The sequence below is a fragment of the Petaurus breviceps genome, unplaced genomic scaffold (genome assembly GCF_028583685.1).
Source record: "Petaurus breviceps papuanus isolate PSGF00001 unplaced genomic scaffold, PetGlider_PUasm1.0 90792, whole genome shotgun sequence".
NCBI classification, from domain to species: domain Eukaryota; kingdom Metazoa; phylum Chordata; class Mammalia; order Diprotodontia; family Petauridae; genus Petaurus; species Petaurus breviceps.
This window is the reverse complement of record NW_027187347.1, coordinates 8,217,829-8,228,288: the sequence shown is the minus strand read 5'-3', so window position 1 is coordinate 8,228,288 and position 10,460 is coordinate 8,217,829. Positions and strand designations below refer to the sequence as shown.

General features: G+C 39.4%; 1 protein-coding gene across 2 annotated transcripts in view; it reads right to left on the bottom strand.

Moving 5' to 3' along the window:
• The window catches only part of CUNH3orf52 (chromosome unknown C3orf52 homolog), a 48,730-nt gene extending 46,828 nt beyond the window's left edge, over positions 1–1,902 (bottom strand). The window contains exon 1 of one of the 2 annotated variants that reach the window (XM_069069831.1): positions 1,616–1,902. In XM_069069831.1, the coding sequence (XP_068925932.1) occupies positions 1,616–1,723 (108 nt within the window). In that variant the 5' untranslated portion in view covers positions 1,724–1,902. The remainder of the gene's footprint in view (positions 1–1,615) is intronic. The other variant, XM_069069832.1, reaches the window with a different exon arrangement.
• Between the last annotated feature and the right edge of the window lie 8,558 nt (positions 1,903–10,460).

The window sequence follows — 10,460 nt, the reverse complement described above, 5'->3', positions numbered from 1 at the left end:
TGTGTGTGTGTGTGTGTGTGTGTGTGTGTGTGTGTGTGTGTGTGTGTGTGAAGGGGGAAGGGTAAAGCGATTGGAATTAAGTGACTTTCACACAGATAGCAAGTGTCAAATATCTGAGGGTAGATTTGAACTAAGGTTCTCCTGACTCCAGGGCCAGTGCTCTATTCATTGTACCACCTAGCTGCCCCAAACCTTTTAACAGAATTATGTGTTCCTGGAAATATAAGCACCAGAACATCAAGTATATGTTGCTAAGGGAACTTCCTCATTTGGACACCCTGCTTCGGGGTTCAGGGTGTGGGGGTGGGGCAAGAACTAATGAAGGAGAAAGTGACCATTAGACCTATATGTAGAGAGTTCTCTAACAGCTCTATTTTTTTCTCCGTTTAAGATGGCATTTGGCACAAAATTCCATCATGGTTGTGATAATCCGTTATTGAAAACTAATGATGTATGTGTCACAATTAGGACTGAACTCAAGAGAAAGATAAGTCCTGACTGAAAATTGCCAAGGACTAAGGCTGGAATGGAAGACTTCAAATTCATGTCAGTTATTCTAAGCAGGTGAAAAATGTATACTAAATCCCTCCATAACTCTTGCTCTTCCAATCCCATCTCATCTTCTCTCCCTCTCTTCTTCTCAGGGATCATGTTCGGAAGGGGATGTGGATTGGTCTGAGTATAGAAAGTGTTGACTGGCCTGCTGTAAGTGCTTAATAAGTTTGCTGACTGAAAACTGGGATGATAGTCAAAGTAGGTGGATAGAAAAGAAAGAGAATCAACTCTTAGCCCACAATCCTCTGCCTTCATTTTTTTTTGTAGTTACTGGATTATTTCTAGTGTAAAAGATGATGATTTATTTTCTATTCTATTTAATATTTACTTAACAGAAATGAAAATGTGATTTTCCAAACAATGCCCAAAAAGAAAAAATCCATAGTTTACTGATACTGTTATAAACAATTATACTAAAATGGCAATTATCTGGCACCCATAGTTCCAAATACACATTTTTTAAAAATCTGGTAGCTCTAACAGATAACAATAAAATAAAATAAAAATAACATAACAATAAAAGGAAAACGACATTTGTTTTAGCAACTATAGACAGCTACGTTCCAAAGCGTATCTAAAATATGTCAGATATGCCCTGTGGAATCGCCTTTATTTCCAAATAGACAATTATTCAACAACTTTGAGGAAACACTAAAAATGTTCCCGGATATCACACAGAACACAATTCAACCACAATATTGAGGAAGAAAAGAGTTGCAAACCTCAGACTCCTGCTCCGAAAAATCTAATCTCCCTCTATCTACTCAGGGAGATAAGCCAAAAAGAAGTCACTTCCTTGTCCATTTAAACCTGGAGGCTGTGGGACGCCTTAGATGCGGTCCCCGTCCAAAGGGCTCAAACTTTTTTCCTTGGGGTTTCCAATGGCACTATTCGAATACGCAACATAGGTTATATTCGTTTGTTTCGAGTTAATTAAACAAGTCAAAAAAAAATTTTTTTTTTAGTACTTTATAGGAGACTCTCCCTGAGTCTGTTACTTTCACACTTAGGAACTTCATAACCGCGTTAGGCAAAGGAGACTCAAAGCTCGTCTTCCTACCTGGGCAGGCTCGGGGTTCTCCACTTGGAGACGGATCTCTGGCTGAAGAGTCCCGTTCAGAGGCTCTGCCTCTTCAAAGTTTCGTTCGAGCTCGGAGAGCTCAATCATAGCATCAGCTGGGCGCAGGCAGCCTCCTCCGCCCAGTGGGAAAACAGAGGAAAGCTATGGGCAGGAGAAGGGAGAGCGAGACACCAGGGAAACTGAAGGGCTCCGGCCAGAGGGCCGGCACTCACCTATGCAGGTTCCCTGCCTCCCCACCCACCAGGAGTGACGTGCCCGGGGCCGGGTGTGAGCAAGACTGGGAAGGGCGGGTCATACAAACTAAACCGGGGCCAAAAGGAGGGCAAAGTCTCTGTCTTGGGAACTTTTGCTGTGCCCAGCCTGGCGAAAGGAGAGCTTGAAGCTGTCGCCTCCTCCCGAGGGCTGTTTTTCTGGTTTGCTCAATGTTCATCTGGCTCCAGTCTAACCTTGGACAGTCAGATTACCCGCCCAAACAAGCGGAGGGAAAGGCCTGGCCGTGCTGAAAGAACTAGAAAAACTGCCCTGGGCAGAAGGAATCTGCATGCTTGCCTTCCTGAAGTAGCGTCACGGTCTTCTGAAACTATGGATTTTGACTTCATTTTGTCCCGTTGACAGTTTTTCAATGAAGCAGATAATCAAGAAGCACTTACTGTGTGCCCAGCACCGGACTAGGTGTTAGAAATACAGAGATAAAAATTCTCGATTAGGTTTATCAGGCTTAACAACATATGCACTGTGTGACCCTATAAGGGATAGGAACTGGATCTGTTATTTAATTGGCACAGGGAACTTTTATTTGAGAAAAATCTTGCAACAAATGCAGGTTAATGTCTTCTCAGCAAGGTCTTAGTTACTAGGACACCTGAGCATTTAAGTGACTTGTAGTCACACAACCAATTTGTGTCAAGTGGGATTTGAACTCAGGGCTTTCTGAGGCTGAGGCTTATGCTTGCTATCCACTAAGCCACAGCGCCTTTGAGTTGGGCTTTGAGGAGATAACACTAATAGCATTGGGAGTAATCAGGGAGGGCCTTAAGTAGAAGCTGGGATATGAGTTGGTCTTTAAAGGAAAGGAAGGATTCCAAGAGGCAGAAATGAGAAGAGAGTGACTTCCAGGTGTGGAGAGGCAGTTTCTGCAAAGACATGGAAATACCATTGCAGCGTAGAAGGAACTGCTAATAGGCCAATTTGATCCCACCATCTGTAAAGGGGAATAATGTATAATGAAGGTGGAAATATCTGTTGAGGCAGAATACGAAGGACTTTAAATCCCCAAAAGGGGAAAAGAGACAGTAGGAATTCATTGGAGTCTGTTACACAACAATGACATAGTGCAACCTATGCTTTGGGAAAATCACTTTGGCCACTGCAGGAAGGATAATTGGGAGACTATTGAAATAGTATAGGCCAGCTATTATGAGGACCTGAACTAGAGAAACTGTCTTATGTGTAGAGAGAAGGGGTCTAATTTGAGAGTTGTTATATAGAAATGACTCGACTATGTGGGACATGGGAGATACAGGAATCAAGTATGCCTCCAAGGGGTTCAGCCTGGATGAGCCTTGACTGCATGATTTTTGGCAACCCCAATACATATAGTAACATTTAAAAGAGGGTTGAGTTTAGGGGAGAAGATAATGAGGTCTGCTTTGGACATGTTTCATTTGAGATTCTTTAGTTGAACAGGACAACCAGTTTGAAATGTCCAATAGGTGGTTTGTGATGCACAAATGGAACTTTAAGAGAGATTAGGGCTAATTACATGTAGAACTAGAGTCATATGCACATAAGTAATTATTATACCATGGGAGCTGATGGGGCCACCAATGGAGAGTGCTACGTTTACATGTAGAGAGAAAAGTGCCCAGGACAGAGCCTTGGGCTATATCCCCAGTTTGATGTGCAGTTCAAATTCTCCTTTAGATGGCATTCACAGTAAGTGGGTAGGACAGCCTGGCACAAATACTGCCTTGCCTTGCTCTCTACCCACTCAGTACTTCTGCTCCAGACAGGAATGTGTTTATCTCCAGCTGTGGGGTAAGGTCCACCTATAATCTGATATCATTTCTGTCCCTGGTCAGGTGGCAAAGCTGACTGATAAAGCCACAGCAATAATCAAGTTTCAATCCCTTTGTCAGTGCTTTAGGTTCAGTTCCCAAATCTTGACTCTTCCTTACCTTCGTTTCAGGTCACTGGTAATGGAATATTTTTTCTCTTTTTCCAAATTTCCTGAAGTTTCAGGTATCAGTAGGTTAAGCAACACCCAGTCAAGTGAGTCTGAATCTGTTAGAGCAGTCCACTCTGAAACACTGCTGATCTGACTTACTTTAGTCAGATCATCTGTATCCTATCACTGAGGATAGGAATTTAATGCCACAGATGTGGGTCCCATAAAGAAAAAAAAAGGGCTAGAAAAATGGGAAAAAGACAAGTTTCTTTTAGGTATCTCCTAGCTAGGATGTGATGCTATGGGCCTGCTACAGGCTAACAGGTTTCCTAATGCTCCCATCTCTCCTAACTTGGGCTCTTTGATTCTCAACTTTGCCTTCAACCTTTCCCTTCTCACTTGTTAAAGATGCCTAATCCTTCCTTAATGCTTTGGTACCATCAAGCTAGCCAGGAGTCTAGTTTCCTCTTACACCCTCACTTTTGATCACTATGAACCTTTTTAAAGTCCTTTTCCTGCTCTGGCTCCTTGGTAAATAATCTTCTCTTTCTGACCACCATGTATTTTTCACCCAGGCTTCAAACCATCTGGCAACTGGCCAGCTTTGAACTCAACACAAATAACTCTGATTGAATATATCACACGCCAACAATGGAAGATGCTTTAAAAAATAGTCTGGTAAAAGCCAGTTGTCATATGAGGGAGTTTCATGTATAAAACTTTAGTCAGAGATTGAGAGTTTATAATACTTAAAGATATAGAATAGCACTTCCTGATACTAAGTTTACAAACAGATTTTTTTCCCTCAATAATAGATGATTCTATAATGTTTTTCATTAATGCTAATATTTATATAATGGCTTAAATCAAGATTAACAGAGCAACTTTTTTCTTTGGAGGGGTGAAGGTAGGGCAATTGGGGTTAAGTGACTTGACCAAGGTCATATGGCTAGTTTTGTGTTAAGTGTCTGAGGCCAGATTTGAACTCTGGTCATCCTGACTCCAGGGGCAGTGCTCTATTCACTGTGCCACCTAGCCACCCCTACAAAACACTTTTAAATGAACATGGTATAGTGAAACAAGGTCTGGATTGAGTAGATCTGGATTTTCCCCTTACCACTTCTAACTCACTTCTAACTTGGACAATTCACTACGAGTCCCTCTCTGAGTTTCACTTCCCTCATCAGAAGAATAGAGTTGGATCATATGACTCCAGATCCTGAGGGCACCACCCTTTGAAAGTCTCTGTGTGCTCTTTCTCATTTGCCATATCCTACTTTTCTAGATCTATTCTTTGGGATCATTTCTTATTTACCTTTATATCCTCCCTAGTACCCAGCATAATGCATTTGTTGTTGTTCCATTGTATCTAACTCTTCATGACTACATTTGGGATTTTCTTGACAAACATACTGGAGTGGTTTGCCATTTCCTTCTCTAGCTCATTTGACAGATAAGGAAACCAAGAAAAACAGTATTAAGTGATTTACCCAGGGTCACATAGTCAGCATCTGAGGCCATATTTGAACTCAGGTTTTCCTGACTCCAGGACACTCTATCCCTGTATCACCTAGTTACCCCCACACTATATATAGTAGGTATTTAATAAATATCTGCTAAATGAACAAATTGATCAATCCTGTCACTGCCCAAGCCCCAGCACTGATACTATATTGAACCAAGTGCCTAAAGAAAGACCCAATTAAGAACACCAGAGACTCTTTCCTGGGGCCTGCTGACCAAGATAGTCATCTTAATAATTGAGTTACAGACCTGTAATTTAGAGAAAGAAGCCTTATTCCTGTCTGATTTCATGTTTGGTAGTTTTTTACTTAAATCTAGTAACCCAGTCTCAGCAATATCGCCCTGGACAATAAGACTCACCCCATTTAGGTACCTTTTCCCTTAGATGTTTGCCAAATCTGTTCACTCTGAGTCATGGGGACTTTGTGGAAACCCCCTAGGATCCCCCAACTCTTTCCATGAAGCCTCCTCCATGTCACATGAGCTCCATAAACCAGATCCATAAATGCTTCCAGGGTTCTGTAAACAAGGTCTTTCTGTCTTCTCTAAGCTCTGTAAACCAGGCCTTGAAATGTTCACACAGCTCCATAAATACAGCCCAACAATATCAGATTTACATCTCTTTGTTTTGATTACTTACACTCATGCTAAATGGAGCTGATCTATAAACCTGGGTTCCTAATCTCTTTCTTGTTCCTAATCACTGGTATTTATTTGATTTTCCCAATTTTTCTAGCCTTGTCCCCAGCAAGGAAATCCCTATCGAGCTGCCATTCACAAGCTCAGTGTGGGCAGGGGAGGAGGAGAATCTAACTCCAAGAAAAAGATCCAGAACAAACGAGAAGGAAGCATTCTACACTAGCATAAAGAAATACCAGTGTTAGAGCAGGCAGTCAGATTATTTACTAAAGTCAGCCATGTAATCTAATCTAATCCTGCCTTTTCTCCACATTAGTAAAGGATTATCTGCTCACATCAATAACTTAATCCATCTCTGGTTTTTCTCCATTCTAGAACTGAATACTTCTTTTAAAAAGTATAACATATACACATATATGTATATATATGTATATAATGCACATATGTATATATTTGTTTATTTATTAATATCTGTTTAGCTAATTATTAATTTATCTACCTATTATCCATCCATTCCTTATTCTTTTATTTATTTGCTTGTTTACTCATAAAAACTGAGTCTCTTAATTTTGCCCAGGCTGGAAATTCAAAGGCTATTCACGGGGTCTGTACTACTCCAGTTGGCATGGAAGCTTTGACCTCTCCATTTCCAACCTGGGATCAACCCCCCTAGACAACCTTGTGCAATCATGTTCCAGAGGGCTCACCATATTAATGCCAAATGGAGTTCAGACCCCTGATTATCTCAGACCTCTGCTGCTTGGAAGTCCAAAGCTCAAGAGATCTCCAGTCTCAGCCTTCCTGACTTCAGTGATTTCTAGGGCACACCACCATACCTGGCTTAGAATGTTTGTTTAAGTCATACCTGCATGTATTTTTCTCTAAAATCTTGTCCTAAATGGAAACTTTAAAAGTCTTGTATTGTTATGCATATCTTTTTTTTCAAAAGAATGAGAACCCTTTATTAAAACAGTCAAATAGAAATATATGTCAATTGTATATACAGCAGAATACTAGTCTTGTGGAAACCAAGGCTAAACCACTCACCTGGTAACAACTTCCTCTAGTCAAAAACCACTTACTTAGAAACAAGCAACCTTTGGAGTGTTGAACTTCCAAATATCAACACAAGCGAACAAGAGAGAAGCAGTGCATGGACAGAGAGTTAGGCTGCATAATCAGGGATGTGGGGTGGAGAGGTACTACCTTGGAACAGTGGCCTCTTTGTCACCTGCAGGATTTGATATTTTTTGGGGAGTAAGACACAATGAAAAAGGATTCATGGGACAAGCTCTATAAGGCCTGAGAAATAGCTACTTAAAATTTACTATGCATCAAGTAATGGATACCTCAAAATTTTTTACTCCATAAGGAATGTAGAGAATATAGGACCAGATACGTATGAGGTCATGGATCAGAAGAGAGTTCAGAATAGGCAGAGAGATGATGGAAAAGCAAGATAGTAAAGGAAAGAAATCCTTGATGGAAAGATGTGGAGAAAAAATGAAATTTTAAAAACTAATGAATAAGACTAGTTGAAGGGGAAGAGAAGAAGGGGAAAGTTAGATTATCAGATAGAATTGAGAAAGACAAAGGAGCTAATAATCAAAACTCCAAAGAGAAAGAATGACAAATGGGTAGGTAGGACTGAGGGTAAGGGAAAGAGAGTCAGTGGGAATAAGGACACACACACACACACACACACACACAAAGATTCAAGTGTATTAACTGAAGAGATAAAGTACTGTATTTACAGCAAATACGAGAAAAATTGTAACTTGAAAAAAAATTTAAACAAATGGCAGAAAAATAAACCTAACTCTCATAAGTTTAAATGTTAATGGATTAGATCATCTAATAAAATGAAAAAGAGTGATAGATAGGATAAGAAAACAAAACTCTTGGGTGTCTAGGTGGCAAAGTGAATAGAGCACCTGCCCTGGAGTCAGGAGGACCTGAGTTCAAATCTGGCCTCAGACACTTAACACAAAAACTAGCCGTGTGACCTTGAGCAAGTCACTTAACCTTAAAATTACCCTCCAAAAAGCAACAAAGAAAAAAAAAGAAAACAAAACCCTACAATACATTGCTTACAAAAAAAAATTTGAAAAATAGACATATAAAAATAAAACCGAAGGGATAGAAAAAAGATACTATGCATCAAGTAAATCCAAAAAAGTAGGAGCTACAATTGTACTATATGAGAAGTTAAAGATAACATTTACAAACAAGAAAACTATATTATGCTGAAAGGAACAACAGATAGCAAACTAATATCAGTTATACATTTATATCCCTTAAATGCCTCAGCATTCAAATGTGTAAAAGAATTATTAACCCAGCTACAGGAATACATAGTAACCAAATAGTAACAAAGACTTTCACATCCCTCTCTCAGTTTTGGCTAAATCAAATAGAAAGATAAACAAAACAGAAAATATGAAACTAAATAAATTGTTGGAGAAACTGGAGCTAGAAAGATTTCTTTAAGATCACGGTGTTTTTGAAATAAGACAGAAAAAAGTACATATTTTTCAGCACCACATAGAGTTTTTACAAAAAGTGACCATGTATTAGGGCACAGAGATAATACAAACAAATGCAAAAAGGGAGAAGTGGTTAATACATTCCTTACAGACCAAAACATAATAAAAATAGCCATTGGTTTAGGGGACACAAACAAAAGAAATGAATTGAAATGGGACTCAACAGTGAAATCCTAAATAATGAATCAAAACGCAAATATGGAAACAACTAATAACTATGTAAAATAAAACTGTAATGTTGAAACAACATAGTAAAATTTCTGGGATGCGGCTAAAGCATCCCTCAGTGGAAAAACCATATCCCTACAAACACACATTAAAAAAACAGAAAAAGCAAGAATTAATTAACTGAATTTGCATTTAAAAAGATAAAAAGCCAATAAGCAAACGTAAAATCAACACAAAAAAAGAGATATTGAAAATTAGAAGAGAAATAAATTGGAAACAAATAGAAATGACAAATAAAACTAATAGCTGGTTCTTTGAAATGACTAATAAAATGAATAAACCTTTAGATAATCTAAAATCAGAGGGCAGCCAAATCACATCAATAAACTAAGAAATGAGCAAGGTGAAATGTAAACAGAAGCAGAAGAGATGAAAAAGAATAATCAAAACATATTTACATAATTATATGCTAACAAAACTGAGAACATATTATAGCAGAATACTTTTTTTTTTTTTGGTAAGGCAATTGGGGTTAAGTGACTTGCCCAGGGTCACACAGCTAGTAAGTGTTAAGTGTCTGGTCAGAGGTCAGATTTGAACTCAGGTGCTCCTGACTTCAGGGCTGGTGCTCTATCCACTGTGCCACCTAGCTGCCCCTAGAATATTTTCAAAAACTGAAAATATACACTATCAAAAGACCAGATTTTTGTTGTTCAGTCATTTCAATCTCTTCATGAGCCTGTTTGGGATTTTCCTGGCAGAGATGCTGGAGTGATTTGCCATTTCCTTCTCCAGCTCATTTTACAGATGAGAAAACTGAGGCAAACAGGTTTAAGCGACTTGCCCAGGGTGACACAGCTAATAAGTGTCTGAGGCTAGATTTGAACTCAGGAAGATGAGTCTTCCAGACTCCAAGTCCAGCAGTGCTCTATCCACTGGGCTACCTCACTGCCCTCTTCTAGTTCTATGACCGTTAAATGATTCTTCCTAACTACCTACAAACATGCACAGGCCTCCTCCCATCCTAATGATGATAATGATGATGATAATAATTAGCATTTATCTAGTACTTTGTTTCCAAAATGATTCACAAGTGATATCTCATTTAATCCTCACAACAACCCTAAGGGATAGAGGCTATTATTATCCCTATTAAGATGAGGAAAAGGAGGATAAGAGAGGTTAAATGACTTGCCCAAAGCTAGTATGTGTCTCAGGCAGGATTTGAACTTAAGTTTTCCTGACTCTAAGTCCAGCGTTCTATCCCATTGTACTACTTGGCTGCCTGAAAAAAAATGGAAAAAGTTCCTTTGATCCTGCTACTCTTAAGCTGTCATGCCAAATCTCGCTTCTCCATTTCACTGATGAACTTCTAGAGAGAATAATTTATGCTTACTGTCTTTACTTCCTCACTCCTCACTCCTCAAAACTTTGACTTCTGTCTCCTCTCTCTCCCACAATGAAACACCTCTCTTGAAGATTCCTAGAAAGCTTATCATTAACCCCAATAGCTCCTTTTCTGTTCTCATCACCCTTGATCTATGTAAAAGCATTTGACATGGTGAACCATGTCTTCTTTTTCCTGATACCCCTTCCTTCCTTGGTTCCTGACATTCTCATGACTTTCCTCTTATCTTTGTGACCATTTTTCTGTCTCCTTTGGTAATTTCTTTCACCTCTTGAGCATGGATATCTTCAAGATTCTGTGCTTGGTCCTCTTCCTTCTCTTCTCTCTCTCTCCCTCACCTTCTCCCTCTCTCTCTCGCTGTCTCTCTCTCTC